General features: G+C 47.0%; 1 protein-coding gene across 4 annotated transcripts in view; it reads left to right on the top strand.

The window, feature by feature from the left end:
- The first annotated feature begins 3,331 nt into the window (after window positions 1-3,331).
- OGT (O-linked N-acetylglucosamine (GlcNAc) transferase) overlaps window positions 3,332-19,752 on the top strand; it is a 513,172-nt gene continuing 496,751 nt past the window's right edge. The window contains exon 1 of one of the 4 annotated variants that reach the window (XM_086948604.1): window positions 3,332-3,799. In XM_086948604.1, coding sequence (XP_086804730.1) covers window positions 3,763-3,799 — 37 coding nt within the window. In that variant the 5' untranslated portion in view covers window positions 3,332-3,762. The remainder of the gene's footprint in view (window positions 3,800-19,752) is intronic. The other 3 variants (XM_086948603.1, XM_086948602.1, XM_086948605.1) reach the window with 3 other exon arrangements.

Genomic DNA, 19,752 nt, shown 5'->3' with positions numbered 1-19,752 from the left:
GATTTTCTTGCTGAAAATTGGTTGCACATTCTGTGCCCCTCGACAATCCGCCCCGGCTCCGCCAGCTTCGTAACCGGATACTTGAATACTATGGATCGTTGCCACTGGCTACTCTAAGTGTGGCGTATGGTTTGTCTTTCAAGTATTTGTACTTTGCGTGCGTGCAGCCAGTTTTCCACTGCCTGGATTGCAATTTTGAATGGGCTCTGGATTTGTGTCTCTGCAACACGGTGTCTTCAAACCTGCATTATGATCTACTAATGAGTCTCTTAGTTGCTCTCGAACTAGACTATTCTGGTATTGGGATTATGGCCTGTGCAGTAGCTCATGGAGTCCTAGGCAAGTGAAATATATGGACTGCAGCCCATGACTTTCTAGCACGCAGTTATCTCGAAGAACATCCAAGTTTTCCTCTGATGGTGCTAGAGGCTCCGGCTGTTGAAGAACATGTGTGTTCTTTTCCATTTCTGAATTGGATGGCTGAAATGTTCACTGACGAAAACAACGACTTCCTGTTGGAGGCGGTTGCAACGTACTGTGCCTATACGCTAGTGGATGATTGAAGGTACAATTTTTTCTGCTACATAGACACGTAATGGACTGATGAATATTTTTCCTTCATTTTTTCCTTTTTTCACATTTCACGAGTTACATGTGTTTTGTCATTTTACACCCCTGTTGGGTTTTACAATTTTTATTGTTCCTAATTTCGGATTTTACTCCCAATTATCCAGTTTGGCGAAATTTTAAGCTTGGTTCTTTCTCATTCGAACTTGAACTCTGCGTTCTAAAAAATTTGCCCCCGCTATTGTGCGTTCTCCGATCAAGGGAGGGTGTAGTAAGTGCTGGGCCTAGTTACTCACACTGCTATGTTAGCATAGGCTTATTAGAAGTTTAAACCCCATTTTACCTTTTTGCCGCTTTTGCACATGACACTACATATGAATGTTGTTGTAAGTTAGGCTGCGTGAAATGCATCACATGAGAATGGCATGTTTTCAGCATCTCTAGACTTACATTGTGACTCTAGTCTGCAAACTGAGAGGTAAAGCCTCCAAGGTTATCATAACAAGGTAGCTGTTGTTTGGGTTGATCGTCTCACGTTCTAGCCATCACATATATGCAGCTTCAGCCAACGTGATTCTGGCGCCTTTAATAATGCACTGTAAGCATGATTTCACACACTTGGAAGAAGCCCATTTTTCCAGAGAAACAGAGAGCTTTTTGCAGATCCTGATATGATACAATACTGCTGATCTTAGAGGTATGGGGTCCCCTAAACAAGCCTTAGAGACCTTCTATAGTTTATAAAACATAGTTCCTATCTTGGGAGGGTGTAATATTAGGCGCTATAAGACCTATTTCACCATTATTGTAATATGATTTCTCCTTTTGTGTTTTATGGAATTGTAACAATGCTGACCATATTATTTCTGATTGTATGTCTGCTTACGTTAGGAAAAATACTGCATCTTAGAGAACATCCTTAAAATAAATATTTTAACTTTGCCTGTGTCTCTTATTACTCCAGTTGTGGGCTTGTATGACAGTATAACGAAAGAGTGTTCTTGCTTCCCACCATCCCTGAGTATAACCTAAGTTGCATGTTCTGGGTTGTCTAATAATTGGTTACTTTGCTATAGGACGAAGAGCTAATGTGACACTGATGCTAGCTGGTTAGGGTTTCTAGGCACTGAGGTGAGTTTTTTGGTACACCACAATTCACTGAGGTCCTGGGTCTCTGTGCACAGTTCTGTTTAGGAGCAGAATCCCTGCGACACCCTTGTACCCCACACTGGGCGGTCATTTCTCCTAGCACACAGGCTGTGCACCCCCTCTATGTCGGCCGAAATCTTTATTCCCTCCTATAAGTGTTTGCGGCCCCCATTTCCCTTCCCACCGCAATCCCAATAGTTCCTCCCATGTTAGAGGTTGTTTTTTTATAACATTTTTGACTTACTAAACAGATTACTGTGATATGGCGGTGTAAAGCCAGAAGCATTTTACTTCTGTAATCGAAAAGTAGGGCAAAGTTAAAGTTTTTCAATGTACCATAACGTGTTTGTGCAGAAATTTGGACAGGAGTAGTAGTCATATGACAGGTGGGAAATGCCTTGTCATGCAAAAATGGATGGATGTATTGATGCAGTTGTACAGACGATTAGGGTTTTAGACTTGTTCCTCACCTACTGGCTCTGTATGATGTTATAATTGAGGGTGTATCGTTGTATATTCATGTTCACAACAGAACCTTTAATAAACATGTGTCATTCTAAGTGTCACACATTGAGTAGTTGAATGTCAATCATAAGTGCTTTGAAGCCATGGAAATGTTACACATAAGTAATGTGAAAAGTTGGCAGATAGGAGCACAACGTCAATGGAAATAATCAGACATGACCTTACTTGACTGTGTGCAGCAGAAATAATATAAGGGGAACTTGCAGGGTGAGGCATCCATTATAAACAAGATGGCGTTGAGGCCTAACTGAGGCCTAGATAGCATTAGCCACAAAAGGTCACTTTAATATGTCACAGTCAATTAATTTAAAGTGCAACATCTTATGTTTATACATGTATATTCAAGTGCAAGTCCTTATTTTGCACCGTGTTAATAATTTACAATTTCATAAATGAACAAAAGAATATATATCACAAACCCAAGGACATGGGACTGTCCATGTTCTGATTGGGCATTCCCACATCATGTATTTTGTAGTTTAACACCTGCCTGTTGGGTACGGTAGGTGTATTTTTATTAGCTGATGCGAGTAAATAGTACAGAAACTTAAACATAATCCTGGCATCCATGTCCTAATAGAATCGAAACTTTCCTTTAGGATTGCTAAGAAATTTTCCATTAGAACCCTAAGGAAAAATACCTGCGGTGACGTGTTGGGAGGGGCGGGGCTCACAGAGCCTGGAGGGTGGCTGATGCTATAGGTTTAAAGATAGATGGGGAGCTTTAGAGACAGAAGAAGGACAAGAACAGCTTTTTGTAAACAGGGAGCCATCGTTGAGCGAAATGGTTTGTATGAAAGGGGTATAATTTTCTCCAAGTTAGCTAGTATTTTCACGGGATACACATATTTTCAGAGAGACAACTTTATACTCATATTTTAAATAATCGAATAACACGCATTCTGCGTCTTACTTTTGTTTCCCTTCGTCCCATGTGATATTGATTTTTTGTAGTCATTATAACAGAATGTGATTTGTTGTTGCATACATTGGACTGTGACATACATTAATGTTGACGTCGTTGGAAGAGGCCTGACAGCGGAACTCTGTCGCTCCGTTCTGTGTCACACTTCATATGAGCGCCGCTTGCACCGGTGCGCATGCGCGGTGCGCCCGTGTTTGTCGCATTGCTACAGCGCGGAGGGATACCGGTGTCGGATGTCGGTATTTCCGCTCTCTGGCCGCCCTCTTGCTCACAGAGACCGCTGCCTGAGCCCGTGAGACCAGCGTGAGCCGTGCTCGGTGTGAGTCCCACGCTGGTTTCCGCCGGTGCCCCTTCCGTTGTGGGCGGGGCTTGTTATTCATCGCACTTGTTTGTGTGGAAGTAGTCCCGGCGCGGCTGTTGTCCTCGGTCCCCGCGTTCGCCATTTCAGAGGCGACGTCAGAGCGAGGAGCGCCGAGCCGAGCCGCAGTCAGGAGAGGAGCCGAGCCAGCCCCGGTCGGAGGGAGCACAACGCCCCCTGGACCCCTACCTGCACCCCGGAGAACCGCCCGCACCCCCCGGCAGCCAGCCCGGACACCATGGCTTCATCCGTGGGCAACGTGGCCGACAGCACAGGTAAGGGCGGCGGGACCCGGGCACAGCCCCTGCCACCCTCCCCTGGACCCGGCGGGCCTCGGGGGCCCACGCCAGCGCCGCCCCCGGGGCTGCAGAGGGAGCTCCGCGTGGGGGCAGGGGAAAGAGCCGCACATGGCCGGCATGACAACACGGCAGCGTGGAGGCGCCGGACACCCTCCGGGGCTCCCCCCCCTCACAGACGGGGCTCCCCCCCTTCACCCTCCAGAGTATGCCTCCCCCCGGGCATGCTACCCCTCACCCCAAGGGCATGCAAACACAGCAGGCACAGTACAGAGCTGGGATACAAACAGAGCAGCGTGGGTCAGGCACCACACACACTGAGGGCCCCACCCCTTCCAAGACCCCCCACCCCCAGGACATATCAATTTACCCCCCCCCACGCATGCCACCACAGCAGGACCAACACATGCCACCACAGCAGGACCAACGCATGCCACCACAGTAGGGCCAGCTTATCACATGCCACCACAGCAGGATCAACACATGCCACCACAGCAGTAACACCGTGCACAGTACATGTCTGGGATGCAACCAAAGCAACGTGTCACATGCATCACAGGCGCTGCATTAAGACTAGGGGTGGGTGAAATTTGCGTGGTCGTGATACGCAAAGTTCCACGGAATGGTAAAAATCTCTGCGAGTACATGAAAGTTCCCCGAACACTTAGAATTGCTTGTTCCACCTGTTCGCCGTGCTTTATTTCCTGTTCGCGGATGCTTTTTGCGTGCTCGGGGAGAAATATCTTCTGAACATGCATTTTGAAAGCGCAAACAAGCTAAAAATTCTGCGGAGCCGCAGATCACGGAATTTTGGCAATTCAGTTTTCTCCGCGGGACGTTAAATGATGCAAATTCCGCAAGCGGAATGGAATTTACCATTCAGGCCTATTTTAGACACCACATGGCATGTGCTATCGAGGCCCACACATGCCACCACAGCAGGAACAGCTCATGCCACCACAGCAGGAACAGCTCATGCCACGACAGCAGGACCAACACATGCCACCACAGCAGGACCAGCTCAACACATGCCACCACAGCAGGACCAGCTCAACACATGCCACCACAGCAGGACCAACACATGCCACCACAGCAGGACCAGCTCAAAACATGTCACCACAGCAGGACCAACACATGCCACCACAGCAGGAACACAGCACGCACAGTACATGTCTGGGATACAACCAAAGCAACGTGTTGCATGCATCACAGGCTTTACACTAGGGGTGGGTGAAATTTGTGTGGTCACGATACGCAAAGCTCCTCAGAATGGTAAAAATCTCTGCGAGCACACGAACGTTCCCCGAACACTTAGAATTGCTTGTTCCGCCTGTTCGTGGTGCTTTATTTCCTGTTCGCAGGCGCTTTTTGCGCGCTCGGGGAGAAATATCTCTCAAAAATGCATTTTGAAAGCGCAAACAAGCTAAAAATTCTGCGGAGCCGCGGATCACAGAATTTTGGCAATTCCGTGTTCTCCGCGGAACGTTAAATGATTCAAATTCCGCGAGTGGAATGGAATTTACCATTCAGACCTACTTTAGACACCACATGGCATGTGCTATCGAGGCCCACACACCCTCCACACATGCAACCACAGCAGGGACAGCTCAGCACCTGCCACCACAGCAGGACCAACTCACACCTGCTAACCCAGCAGAAAGAACACATCACCTGTCAAGTTTAAGTTTATTGGATTTCGTTCGCAACTGAGACCAACAAATATTTAAAGCGTAAAATTACCTTTAAAATAAATATAATTCAAGTACAAAGGTAAAAAAGATTAAATCAATTTAAACATATGTAACACTCAATTCAATTCAAGATTCTTTATTCGGTTATCAAAACTCAATAACCATAAAAGTACAGATAAAATCACAACCAGTTAAGAAATTCTTCATAAGCACCATTATCAATTTGTCATAGATGCATAAGCATTGTGCCATAATACCAAAGAAATATCTACTTAATTCCAGAGAGAGTTCATTAAAATTTCATAAGCAAAACATTATAAATCAGAATAACATTGTTTTTCATAAGTTAAAAATTACAGAGGAAATAAATATGACAGTTAAAATATTGTCCAGTTTTTGTACAGCTAAAAAGGCAGGGCGACAGCGTTTACATCCATAATCTTCAATAGGGGCTTAGTGTAACATTTACAGAAGAAGAGAAAGTGCATGTCTGATTGCTCTGACAAGTCATCACAAGGACATTTGATCAGGTGTTTTGCCCAGTCCTTCATATCCGGGAAACTAATTAACCGAAACAATAGGTTAAACCTAAACCGGGTTAATAGAAACCTATCGTAATCGGTCATTTGAAGTTTTACATATGGCTGCATTTTATTTGAAATTACAATTTGTGCATGTGCATCTACAGATTTCTTTTTCATTTGTTTGCACTCTGCGATTGTGTAAAAATGCCATACACTTTTCTTTCAAATCTTTCCTAGAGATATTACTTGAAGAGGTTTGTCATTAAAATAGTGTGCAGTTCCCAGATCCTCAAGAAATTTCTTCAAGTACGACAACAAACAAATTTTGCCCTTCTTTTCTAAGCCTAACACGTTATTCAGAAACAGACGGTTTAGACCGCATTCATCAGTTGTCCAAACTCTGTGCCATAACAATATCGGGGCAGTTCTTGTATAACTCTCAAATTCATTAGGTGGTGCCTTACAAAGAGAAATCAGGTTCTGAACCGAGTTAATTTTACATTTTGTTCGAATTAGTTGTATAAACCTCTTTCTAGCTTCTACCAGTCAGATTTGGGCAAGCGAATAACACATGTTCCAAGGTTTGCACCTACCACTACCTGCAGCAGGGACAACACAGCACCTGCAGCAGGGACAACACAGCACCTGCAGCAGGGACAACACAGCAAGGACAGTACATGTGGCCACAGCAGGGACAACACAGCACCTGCCGCCAACCCCAGCAGGGACAACACAACACAGCACCTGCCGCCAACCCCAGCAGGGACAACACAGCACCTGCCGCCAACCGCAGCCGGAACAGCACATGCCTGGGATGCAGACACAGCAACGTGACACATGCATCACAGATACTGGCTTTAGACATCCCACAGCACATGCTATACAGGCCAACACACCCTCCAGGGCATGTGACAACAGCAGGCACAATTCAGCACATGACACCACAGCAGGCACAGCACATGCAACCGCAGCAGGAGCTGTACACGCCTGGGATACAAGCATAGCGACATCGGTCACATGCACCTGCTTTAGACATCACATACCACAGAGGCACACACCCTTTGCTGGGCATGACACTACAACAGGTACAGCACAACCTGGGATGCAAACACAGCAACGTTTGTCCTGTGAATCACAGGCATCCGCTTTAGACCTAAAACGGCACATGACACAGAAACCCACATGCCCTCCATGACATGCTGTCACAGCAGGAACACCACGTGCCTGGGATGAAAACACAGCAACGTGTCACATTCATCAGGCACAGCTACCACACAGCAGAGGCCCAAACACGTGTCTCATGCCTCAAAGGCACCGGCTTTAGACATCACACTGCACAGGACTCAAAAGCCACTCTCCTTCAATCACATGACGCCACAGCAGGAACAGCACGTGTCTGGGATACAAACACAGCAATTTTGGGCCCCTGTATCCTAGGCACCAGGTTTAGACATCACATGTCACAGAGGCACACAACACACCCTTTGCAGGACATGTCACCACAGCAGGAACAGCACATGCCTGGGAAGCAAACACAGCAATGCTTGTCACCTGTATCACAGGTACTGGCTTTAGACATCACACCCCACAGTGGCCAACACACCCTCCAGTGCATGCCACCACAGCAGGAACACTGCACATCATCACACCGAACCTCAGTAGGGTACAGCATATGCCACCACTGCAGGCTACAGCAGCACTGCGCATCACATGGCTATTGTCACCACAGGAACAATACAGTACACATCAGCGTGCCACTATAGCGGAAACAGCATGTCACCTCAGCAGGTAGTGCACATGCAACTACAGCAGGTACAGTGTATGCCACACACTCAACAGCACTCTTCACTGTGGCAGGCTTCAGACCTGCAAGGCACAGTACATGCCTGGAATAACAGCAATGTGTCAAATGCATGACGGGTTATGGCACTGGACTCTGACCATCACACAACACATGCCACAGAGGCCAACACAAACACCTGCAAGCACCTGTTAAAGAAGCAGACACAATACACACACAGATCACAGGTAGCGGCACTTGCTCTGGAATGCACACCACACCACTAAACACAGCTTTCAGCACCTTTACAGAAGAAGGAACAACAACTTAACACCCACTAACGCAGATGACCGTAACAGGCTGTGGCTGACACCACACGTCACAGAAGGCAATTCTCATGGCAAGCAGCCACATCACCTTGTTAGTGCTCACATATTCAAGGCACAACTAGCTGGCAGCCTCATTTAGCAAGAGCGGCTGGTTTCGGGGGTATCCAGGATCTCACACTCTGCAGCCTCATCTCTTGACCCTGACGGAATTACTTCAGGGTTGGGCCCATCACTGGCCATGGTTCCCAGCCCCTGGAACAACAGCAGTCCTCACCTAGGAGTCCTTAATCTGGCAGTGCCGCCTGGGCTCCTGTCTCTGGTTCAGCCCCCAAGCTTTCATGAAGGACTCTGATTTGATTAAAACGGTGTCTTGGATTGAGCTCGGCCTTTACTCAGGCTTGATCTTTCTTTGGTGGTGATAGGTTTGTTTTCTAGCATAGACGTCTAGATTCACATACTATACGTATATCCCCCATCTACCTTGTGTTTTGTCCTTTGAACAGGAACCTCATCGGCCGCTGGAAAAACAGCCCAAGTTAGAGGGGAGCGCTGGTAGTAAGATAATGCTACTCCACATTGTGTAGCGGGTGGGAGCGCTTATGCATATTTATGAAATCATCAAGTAAAGGAGTATTTGTCAAAATCTTAAAATGCAGACAAAACTTCAAAAAGCCATGACACTTGGGTAAACTGAGCTACTTCTGCGGACAGGATATCCTGGGAGGGATGTTACATCAACAACTGATGCTCTTCAGACAAACTTCACCTCGCACAGAAGTCTCCTAGTACTTCTTGACCGATTTCATCCATCCCTTTGAGCATAATGCCTATTTCAGTGTCACATGTTGGAGAGCCTCTCATAGAGGAAATGTGAAATAACATACAAAAGTACAGAGGCACCCATAGATAGTCCATACAGTAGTGCTGATTTGTAGCTACACAAGTATACAAAAGCAGACCAGAATGGTTTTTGTCTTTATTATCCCTGCTTTTCGTACAAAACCAGCAGTATTGCAGCAGACATGTGTTTCGTCCAACTGACTTTTTCAAGGCAAGCAATAATGGGATGTTAATAAAAGCCAGAATAGGTCAGATAAAACTGGTCCCAGTATGGTCTGACCTCACAAACATGTTCTTAATATGCATAATGCGATCTGTTCTGTATCGCTGGCCAACAGCAAAGTAGTAGTAGTCTAGGATTCCCTTTTGATGTAGGACTTCAGTAGCATGTATAGAATACGGCGCATTGAGGATACTTCTACATGTGAAGAAAAGGATCAGTGTAAAGCTGCTCTGTACTCGCCTGGAGTACAGGAAGTTCCACTCCTCTTCACACTGGAGGAAGCACATTGATTCAGCCTTATTGGGGCAAGGGAGAGGTGATCAGTCTGTGCAGCTTCACTATACTCTCCACTTATGTATGCACATGGCGGGCCTTTCCGAGGTGTTCCATGCTGTCCATGACCAGCAAAACGAGGTGCTTAACGGACAGGAGTGCTTTTGTGGCCTTGGTTCCGCCTATGTGTTTGCATCATTTCCCCTGCAGAACATGAAGGTCACAAAGGACAGGGGTGGTGCTTGTGATTATGGTGTGGTGGGAATGCTGGCCGTGGATGCTCGACCCGATCATCATGGAGGGATGCCTTGATGGCTTTTCCCTTGGTCTAGTTTGAGTTCATCCTCTGCTTTGAAGTTGAGTGCCTTGAATGTTGGCTGGCACCTACTTTGGTGACCTGCGATGGTCCAGTGTAGCTGTAGGCTTTCCTGACGATCAATGGACTTGTTGGTCCTTATTTGTGAGAGGTCATTGTTGTCTTGGTAATTTCTCTTGTCTTAATTTCTTCTGTTAACAAAAGGTTTGCCCTTGATGGTTGGAGGTAGTTCTTCAGACAGGTGGTTTCTGTTTGTTGTCATGTTTGGTAGGAGGTCTTTGTGCGCAGCGGTACCTCCGGGGAGAATGGAAGGACGAAAGCATCCTTTGTTTGCTAAGAACCCTACTACAGTTGTGTGCCCGGTGTAAGATCTCCCTTCACAGGCGACCCCATCTCTGGTGAAGATGCTCCGAAGACCAAAGAAAAATGAGGACAGAAAGCAACCTGCAGTCTGCACTTTTGTTTTGCGCTGAGTTGTGCCATGTTAAGCTGATTTTCTTTTACTGAGAAATAGCATGTGTGTGTTAACACTTTTATGATTGCATACGCTTTAAATTGTAATGGTGACGCTAAATACACTTTATCGTAGAGTTCAACACTTACCCCCCACCCTCAAGACTATTCACACCAAATCATATATCCTTAATTTAGTATCCCTAGCTAACCATTTAGCTTTCTATCGGGGGACACTGGATTATCCGGCTGTAGAGGATGCAGCACATTTTATGTTGGTATTTCATTTTGTCCATCTTCCCACCCTGGAAAGTAGTTGGAAATGTGCTCCTGACAAAGGCAGAGGGTGAGAGTAGAAAAAGGGAATTCAGAATTGCTCATTGGATTTTCTTTTACGCGAGCTAATACATGTATATATTTGTGATCATGGAAAGGCAATTCACAGACGTTTGCTGGGAGAATGGTTTCCACATGAAATCTACACTAGTACAAGGACGTCTACTTGCTGATGCAGGTTTGACTTCATCGAAAAATCAGGCCCTTATTTTTTTCCATGTTGACTTCAATGGTTTTATATGGATTCTTCATAACTATCGCCACTTTAATTATGGAGTAGGGTTGACTCAACTGTGAGGCAGGGAACTGCAAATGATGCGGGTAATACAGCCCTTTTTGTGATAGCATTACTCTTATTGTTTGGTCATTTATACAGCCGTAAGCGTCAGCATTTGTAAAGGACCTCTCACTGCATGGCAGTGCGTATTGCTGAGTTTTTAGGTCACGCCTAGCGTTGCAGCGCATGCGTTGCTCGCTCTGTGAGCCATATAGTCTAGAGAGTAGATTTGAGATGGGGACTTGAAGCCCCACCACTCATTTCCATCGGCTGGCGTCACAGTTTATGCTAAACCTTGGCCTGCTATTGGAAATGAGTTTTTTGTTGTTGCCGCCCTTTTGCCTTTTCGTCCTGTCGATCTGAACAGGGTCGTCTGCTTTGCGGCTGTTGCAAAACAATTTCTTATCATTAGTAGGGGGCCATCTGTTTTCACTCAGCCGCACGTTTATTTTTGCATTGCGCTTTCACTTATAGTGAAAGCGCGATGCAAACAAGTGGCTGAATGAAAACAGATGGCGAGCGCTTGTTAAGTGAGGTCCATGTGCCTGTTCAGCCCGACACTGGGGTATGTGGCAGAAGCAGCAGAAAGCACACAACAAACATTGTCTTCGCTTTGTCCTCATTATGAACGGCGCCCACGTGAACTGAATAACTTCACAGCACTGTGGATAGCAAATGTTTGTGAAAGGCTCTTAAGCACTGTCCAGAGAGGGCAGGGGGCTGTTCATTATGCCATACCTTGTCTCTCGGCTGATGCAGACTGTCTAACATTGGACATCACAAGTGGTCCCTGGCTAGGTGTGAGTAGAGACAACAAGTGCTGCGCTGACACTTCTTTACATCTCTGCAAGGGCCGCATGTCCCATAATGCAAAGGAAAACCGCAACTCTTGAGTAACCCTGGGCGTAGTTGGCAAAGTAGCGCTATGCGTAGCTACGCGAAGTGCACTTGCGAACTGCATAGTACCATGTTCGCGATGATTGCACAGTGCCGAATGCTGTGCAATCATCGAAAACGGCATCTTGCACATTGTGAGCTGTCTTTTACTGCGGCTGGAGTAGATTTTTTTTTTTATTCGAGCGGCAGCTTTCTTAAAGCGGACTGGTAGTTTCTCGGCGCGAGCTGCGCGACCACTTGTAATGAGAAACCTGACCTCCTCGCATTGAGAATCTCACCGGGAGGTTTATTTTCCACGCTCACTATCAGTGAACGAGGAAAACGCCTTGCCGGGTTGTCATTTTGCTTGCTCGCGGTCGCCAGCTTGAAGTTGAGAACTTGGAGAAAGCAAAAAATGACCGCTGCGCTACGCTATGTGTGTTTGCACTGTGCTACGTGCAGTTTACGTAGTGCGAAGTTGCGCAAACTACGCGAGTGCAGCGTCGCCCTTTGCCCGTGGAGTCCCTGCTCACAACCGTTCGGGAGGAGTTTTAGATCTTTGTAACAAGTTTACCAGGCAGCTTAATTTCCTATGCCATGACAGAGTATCTGACCCAGCTCTGTGTTTTAACTTAGCATTCTGGACCTTGTAGTTCGGAATGTTGGGCACCAAAAAAGAGTACAAATAATAGAAAAACATAATGAACTCTCTTCCATTACTTGATTAATGCTTCACGAAGGGGGGGGAAAAACCAATACAATTTTCAATGTCAATAATTTAAAATGTCATTGCGAGACCTATTGCATTGTAAATGCTTGTTAGTAACTTCTGATCCGTTTAGGCCAGAAACTATTTTTTGTGTTAAAATCTGCAGATTGTGCAACAGAGGATCGAATATATGGCAAATGCAGCACATCCATCACTATATAGAACATGTAGCGGCCACACAATTCCATTGGGCCCGTCTGACTATTACACGTCTTTTAAGGTCTCTCCTACTACAAAGCAGGCCCTGTGTCTAGTGACGGCTTCGTTACCTTGCAGGGGGCTTGGAGGCTTCCCATTGGCTGCCTTCATTGTCGCTCATTTGCTTCTTGTTCTTCGGCTTCCGTAGGCTTTCTTCATTTCTAGGCCTCGCCTGCGATAATTTGTGCGCTGGCTGCACAGCTGCTTGTGAAATGTTTGATTGAGAGATTGTGTAAATTGGTTTGCAGCCCATTCCTAAACAATTGCTGGCTTCATTGTCACTCTTGTTTGACGTGGTATTTTCGAAATTTAGGGACAGTCCAGCTGTTTTGAGATCTTGGTTGGCGTCCAATGGGGTCCTCAACGTCTCAAAGGCAGTAGTGCCAGAGGGATGCTCTTAGTGCTTAGCTTTAGTGTAGCCTATCTGGAAAAATGTCGCCAGGGGCTGCATGGAGTACAAGCCTCAAACTTACTAGACTAGACCGGTTATGTACTTGACTTGTAAACTTGTCTCCAATGATGTGATCCTAGGCAAATCTAGACAATCTTGTTGTTCCATCACATTTGAGAGCACACTCAATTATGAGTTCTGCATTTCTGCTGCACACAAAAGGGCTTTGCTTTGACTCGAGTGAACGTTTCCACTGTGTGCAGTAAGTATCTATCCACATGATCGGACTTGCCGGTTACTTTACCAATGGCATTACCATTAGGCTTGCCATCAGGGCATGGGTAGGAGTGTTTCTCAGTTCATATTTGCTACTCCCTTTTAATAAACATTACTAAAGCATAAGGTGGTTACGCACTGTCCTCTGCAGACACGAAATGTCCCATTGAAAGGGTCAAAAACATCCCCATTAACATGCATATAAATCTGACACCCAGTAAAGTGTTCTGATGTTTTCATCCTATTAAAATATTTTTCATTACACAGAATAAAAAAGGGATTTTATAACTGTCATATATTAACTTTTTTGTACAGTTCACTTATTGGGTAATTAAATGTTGTTAAAGAAACCTGACACCCTACAGCCTTTTATTTCCCTCTCTTTCTACAGCACGTCAGACACTTCACTTTACAAAATCCTGGAGCTCTGCAGTCAGAGAAAAAGAAGTAATTGTAAGAAGTTGTAACCTGACTTCTGACCTCTGTCTCTATACACAGAGCAAATGTGACCAGACGCAAATCAGATTTAAAAAGATCCTTATTGCTCCTTCTCTTCTTGTCAACACAACACCTATTCTTTCTCTGCTCTGCTCCCCAGGACATTCGAGTATGATCTAAATCTTGCCTGACCTGGTCAAATCGGACTAGGTTTCTTGAGGATGATTACTATGCGGTTAAACCGGTTTGGGCTGGCCTGAGCACTACTTGATCTAAATAAGTATATTGGAACGTTTGTACTCGGATACACCTTTGGGCTGTGGTTCAAGCACCCTGGCTCCGGAGGGGTGAGCGCAAATGCTGCAAACTCCCAGGTGCGGCGTTTACACCAAGGTAAAGCAGCCGGATCCCGGATTTGTTCAGTGGCGGACAATGTGAGCTTTCCTGTGCAAACTCGCCTGTACCTGAGGTTGGTTTTTGGGCGGCTGCCAGAAGCAATCTGTTGCCAGGGATTGAACACGACCATAGCAAGTTGCTTCGCTGCTTTATCACACCAACAGTTGTATGAGGCCCAGTGCTCCATGGAAGCCTTTTTATGTTTACATATTACATAGGTGACTACTTTTTAGTAAGAACGGATATTTTGCTTTAGAAACTTGGCCATTTTATTGTTCCATATTTCTGTTTTACTTGTACCTAAAGCTGTATGGCTGAATCTCTAGTTCGTCATGCCCTGGAAGGACGTCTGTGGCATAGAGGATCCCAGCACTCATGGGGTGGCCCCAGCATCTGCAGGTCCTTGTTTCTCCAGGGAGAATGATTCGACGACTTTGGTTATTTTGCTGGTTCTGGGAAGCCATGGCTGACCACTTCCGCTGACTCCTGCTCAGCCGTAACTGGGCTGAGAGGAGTTTATTGCATCTCTAGTGGGAGAGAAGTGTGTAGACCCCGGCTAGTGAACTGGCTCAGTCAGCTTCAAGCAGCACGGAGAGCTTTACAGGGAGCCGGACCCCTTCAATCTTCATGGTGTCTATGGAATAGGTGGTGATCCCAGTGCCTTTCTACTTAGTATAGAACTGACACAGAAAGCCATATTTAATTATTTATTTGATAGTTTTATAGAGCGTGAACCAGACCCGTGAGGGTATCAGAGCGCTTTACAGTAGGCTTATGGGGAATGAATACAAGTAGTGAGGATGGGAAGTATCACATTGGGAGAGCCAAGCATACATTGTAAGGGGTGAGCACGCAGTCTTAAGTCCAAGCTACATGTGGGATAAAATTAAAGCAGAATGTACAGGAGGTGCAAGCCGTCAAAAGTCCGATCTACATGAGGGATAACCAATTAAAGCAGATAAAAATTGAGGCAGGTAGGTATAATATACACGCTGTTTCATCTCATGGGGAGAAGCCCCGGAGTGCAGAAAAATGTGTCATCGGTGGAGGTCATGGATAATGCTGAGGAGGAGGGTGGAACAAGTCGATGAGGTGATTGAAATGTATACTTTAGGTGAGGTATTTTCCCATTAAGAAGGTTTTGGTCTCCTTCTTTTTTTTTTTTAATATCATTTTTATTTTATTAAGAGGAAAACTTGCACACAAGGCAATAAACATTACATTCGGCATATGTTCAGGAAGGAAGGAGACCGCAGAACAATTTAACACAGACTTCATTGACATAAGAGGGGGGGGCAGTGTGGAAACAATAGCAGTGATTATATCGGTTACACTATACTTGAAATGTCGAATCAGGGGGAGAGGGTAACCTCTGAGGTCTCAACAAATGGGGGCGTGCATCTGTTCCCACGGTAGGAGTTCCACTGGTTCCAATTTTTTTTCCATTTCTTGGGTTTACCTCGTGCCACATACACCGTTTTCTCTCTAAACCTACACCAGTCCATGTTATCCTTCCAGGCCAAGACCGTGGACGGCCGCTGGGAGCCCCACAACTGCGCAATGTCTCTCTTAGCAATCCTATTCCCAAGGGTCGCCCACTGAGTCTGTGCCACGTCATAGTCATTCGGGTCCCAGACGTTCAACAGGCAGCGTCTTGCTTTGGGCAGCAATGCCACCGCCGTGACTCTTTCCATCACAGCATGCACACGATTCCACAACACCACCACTCCGGGGCACTCCCAAATTATATGGAGGAAGGTACCAACCAATCCACAGCCACGCTTACATAACCCATCTACTGAATAACCCATGTGTTTCAAGCGCGGGCCGGTGACATATATACGGTGTAGGATTTTGAGTTGAATGAGTCTGAGACAGGCCGGAATCGCGACCTCTTTCGGCGAGGATAGCGCCAGTTGCCGGTCCTCGTCGTCCAATTCCAAACCATTGCTAGTCCAGACCTCTCGAAGCCGCGTCAACAGATCCGCTCGATTATTAATCAATTTCTTATATATCAGAGAAATGGTATTGTCGGGCACGTGGCCGTCAAGCACCCGATCTTCTAGTGGGGAGGATTCGGGAATGTCTATAACCTCCGGAAAAAACGAACGCAGCGTGTGGGTAATCTGGACATAACGGAAGTATTCTCTATCGCTCAGCTCATACTCTACCTTAAGAGCCTCGAAGGTCTTGATTTTACCCTTGCCCCATAGGTCACTCACCCTGCTAATGCCAATCATATCCCATTTTTCAAATCCTTTAGTCTTCCATAGGGAACCCAGTCTTTCAGATGCATAAAGCGGAGTTGCATGGGTCAGGCGATTTCCACCCCCCCACCCCACCCCGTTGCCGCACTCGCATCGTACCACACTCTTACTGCTATCTTGGTATGTCCCAAGAATTCCCTGCCCGCTGCATTGGAATAAAGGGCCCTGTTGTAGTCCCCACTCGGTACCAGGTACTTATCCATCTCGAATGCAGGATTAGAGGCAGGGCCATACATTCCATGATTAATCGCTCCCAACTGAGCAGCCCAGTAATATCGCCTGATATCCGGAAGTGCCATACCCCCGTCGTACCAAGGAAGCGTAAGCTTGGAGAGAGCAATACACGAGCGTCCATTCCAAATCAATCGCCTCTGCAGACTCTCCACCTCACGAAAATAACTCGCCGGAACGACATCGAAAGTATTCTGGAGCGCGTATAAAAATCGCGGTAAGGACGACATTTTAAAGAGAGCCGCGCGCCCAAGCGGTGAAAGCAGTAATCTGAGCCAGCCCGCAGCGTCCGATTTTAACCTCTGGAGGGGAGGGAGCAGGTTGCGATCATAACGAGCCACAGGATCTAGGGTTATAAAAATCCCCAGGTACTTGAATCCAGATTGCGACACCTGAATAGGACAACGACGCGGCAGAGGGGGAGCACCACCCGACAGCACATAGACAAAGGACTTGGTCCAGTTGATCACAAGACCGGAATTCTTGCCGAACGATGTGAGCACATCAAACAATACATTCAACGACTTGCGAGGGGACGTAAGGTACAACAGAATGTCGTACGTGTAGAGCGACATGCGATTCTCAAACTCCGGGGTCCACTGAATACCCTTCATAGAGGGCTCCCATCGCAGCCAGGCAGCCAAGGGCTCCAAGGCAAGGGCAAACAGAAGGGGGGACAGCCCTGCCGCGTACCCCTCCCGAGAACAAAAGGTTTAGAGACTCGACCATTCACCACCACTTGTGTCAACGGCTCCTCATACAAAAGTTTCACCCAGCTAATGAAATCGGGACCAAAACCAAATTTTGCAAGAATGGCCCAAAGGTATGGCCACTCCACCGCGTCAAAAGCCATTGTAGCATCCAGAGAAACCAAAATGGCCTGCTCACGCAGTGACTCCGCCCTCGCGAGAACACCATTCAAGCGCCTCAGGTTAAGCGCTGTATTGCGATGTGGAATGAAACCGGACTGGTCCGGATGAATCAAGTCACTAATCGCTTTTATCAAGCGGTTCGCCAACAACTTTGCGAGAATCTTTGGTTCGGCGCTTAAGAGCGAAATGGGCCTGTACGATGCACATCGATCTTGCGGTTTCCCCTCCTTGTGGATCACCACGATGGTAGCAAGACGCTGATCACAAGGAAGGGAGCCAACGTCTCGCGACTCTAGGAACATGTCACGGAGATAGGGCGCCATTTTGTCAGGGCGCAGCTTGTAGAGCTCCATGGGCAGGCCATTTGGGCCCATGGCCTTGCCCGAGCGCACAGAGCGAATAGCGAGGGCTATCTCGTCCGCAAAGAATGGCGCATCCATTAAGTCCCTATCTGAGTCCGACAGTCAAGTCAATGCAATGTCATGCAACAACAGATGGGAGTCTTCCTCCGGTCTATCAGAGACTGAAGAGTACACCTTACGAAAATGTTCAGCGAAACACTCAACAATCTCAGCCGGATCAGTCAAACACACTCCATCAAGTTTCTCAATCACAGGAACCACACAACTTGCCCTCTCCCTTTTATCCAACCAAGCAATCAGTTTCCCAGCCTTATCACCCACATCATACAGCCTGCCCTGTTGCTCTCTACTCATGACTTTTGCGACATCAGTCACCAGGGCCCTATAATTCAGTTGTTTGAGGCTGAGGGCATGAAGTTTGTCGCGAGTCACACCCAGTTCTAGGTTCCTTTCTAACTGTTATTTCAGCCTCTAAGCGGACCACCTCCTCATTCTTACTTTTCTTAGCGCCAGCAATTAACAATAATGCCTGCCCTCGGATGACCGTCTTAAATGCCTCCCACAATGAGACAGAGGAGGACACGGACCCCTCGTTATCAGCCAAATATTGATCAAGGGACTTAACCAAGGCGCTCGAGTATTGGGGTCACGGAGGTACCAGGGATTGATCGGGGCAACTCGACCCTCGACACTCATACGAGTGCCGCTCTGGAGCCACAATCGGGAGTGATCTGATATACCCTGGGCCAGATGTCTAATTTCCCTTACAGAGGAGGCATGCGCCGCCGGCACCAAGACATAGTCAAGTCTGGAGAGACTGCCATGGGCCCCAGAGTGATAGGTGTATTGTGTCTGTCCCGGATGCATCAACCTCCAACAGTCTACTAAGCCCAGAGTCTCCAGAAACCCACTTAACCAGGACTGTGACCTGGTGAGGTCTCTGGGGGGGTAGCGATCTACTCTACCGGAGACAACTGAATTAAAATCTCCACCCATCACCAGTATACTGTCTGGGAGTCCGAGTATCATACGCCCGAGATCCGCAAAAGTCTAGGTCTGTAGACCAGGCGGGACATATACGGAGGCCAGCGAAACAATCGTCCCCTCCAACCTCCCTTTGATTGCAGCGTAAGTCCCCTGTCATGCCATGTTATCTATTTCCAGAGGGAGGGAGTTCTTGACAAGGATGCCCACGCCCCTAGAGCAGTAGTGAACCCAGAGTGTATAGCCAGACGATATCCTCGCCGGTGCATGGCATGTGTTTCCAATCAAGTGCGTCTCCTGCAACAATACAACATCAGGAGAGATGCGCCTTAACAGTTGCAACACTACACCCCGCTTAAAAACTATCCCCCAAACCCATTAACATTCCAACACAGCAGTTTCAACTCACTACCCCCTATCCCAGCAGCAAATGCAGAATCCACCCCACGGCGAACACAATGCCCAGACAGAAGAATCGACGTGGCCTTGAGAAGAAATAAAACAATCCCAAACACCCCCCAACATGGTCCCGTTACAACACCCCCCACCCTGCATCCCTGCGTTAAACTCAAAAACATCCCCAACTTGCAGTGTGCCTGTCGCCCTAACATTAACTAGTCCACGAAAAGAAACCCAGGGGAGGAAAGAGTTCCACTCCCCCCGCCACCCTCGGGTATGCCGCCGTAAGTAGCATAAGTATAAAAGATATCAGACCAAGCTTCATGGTATGTTGAATGTTTGGAAATCAGGAACCACATTGTTATTCTTGCTCCGGCACACCACCCTCCGCTCCACCCCGAGTGTTCGTCTGATCGCTCCGCTTTGGCAAA

The sequence above is a fragment of the Lissotriton vulgaris genome, unplaced genomic scaffold (genome assembly GCF_964263255.1).
Source record: "Lissotriton vulgaris unplaced genomic scaffold, aLisVul1.2 SCAFFOLD_759, whole genome shotgun sequence".
Taxonomy (NCBI): Eukaryota; Metazoa; Chordata; class Amphibia; order Caudata; family Salamandridae; genus Lissotriton; species Lissotriton vulgaris.
Note: the sequence above shows the minus strand (reverse complement) of the source record. Positions and strands in the feature narration are given on the sequence as shown.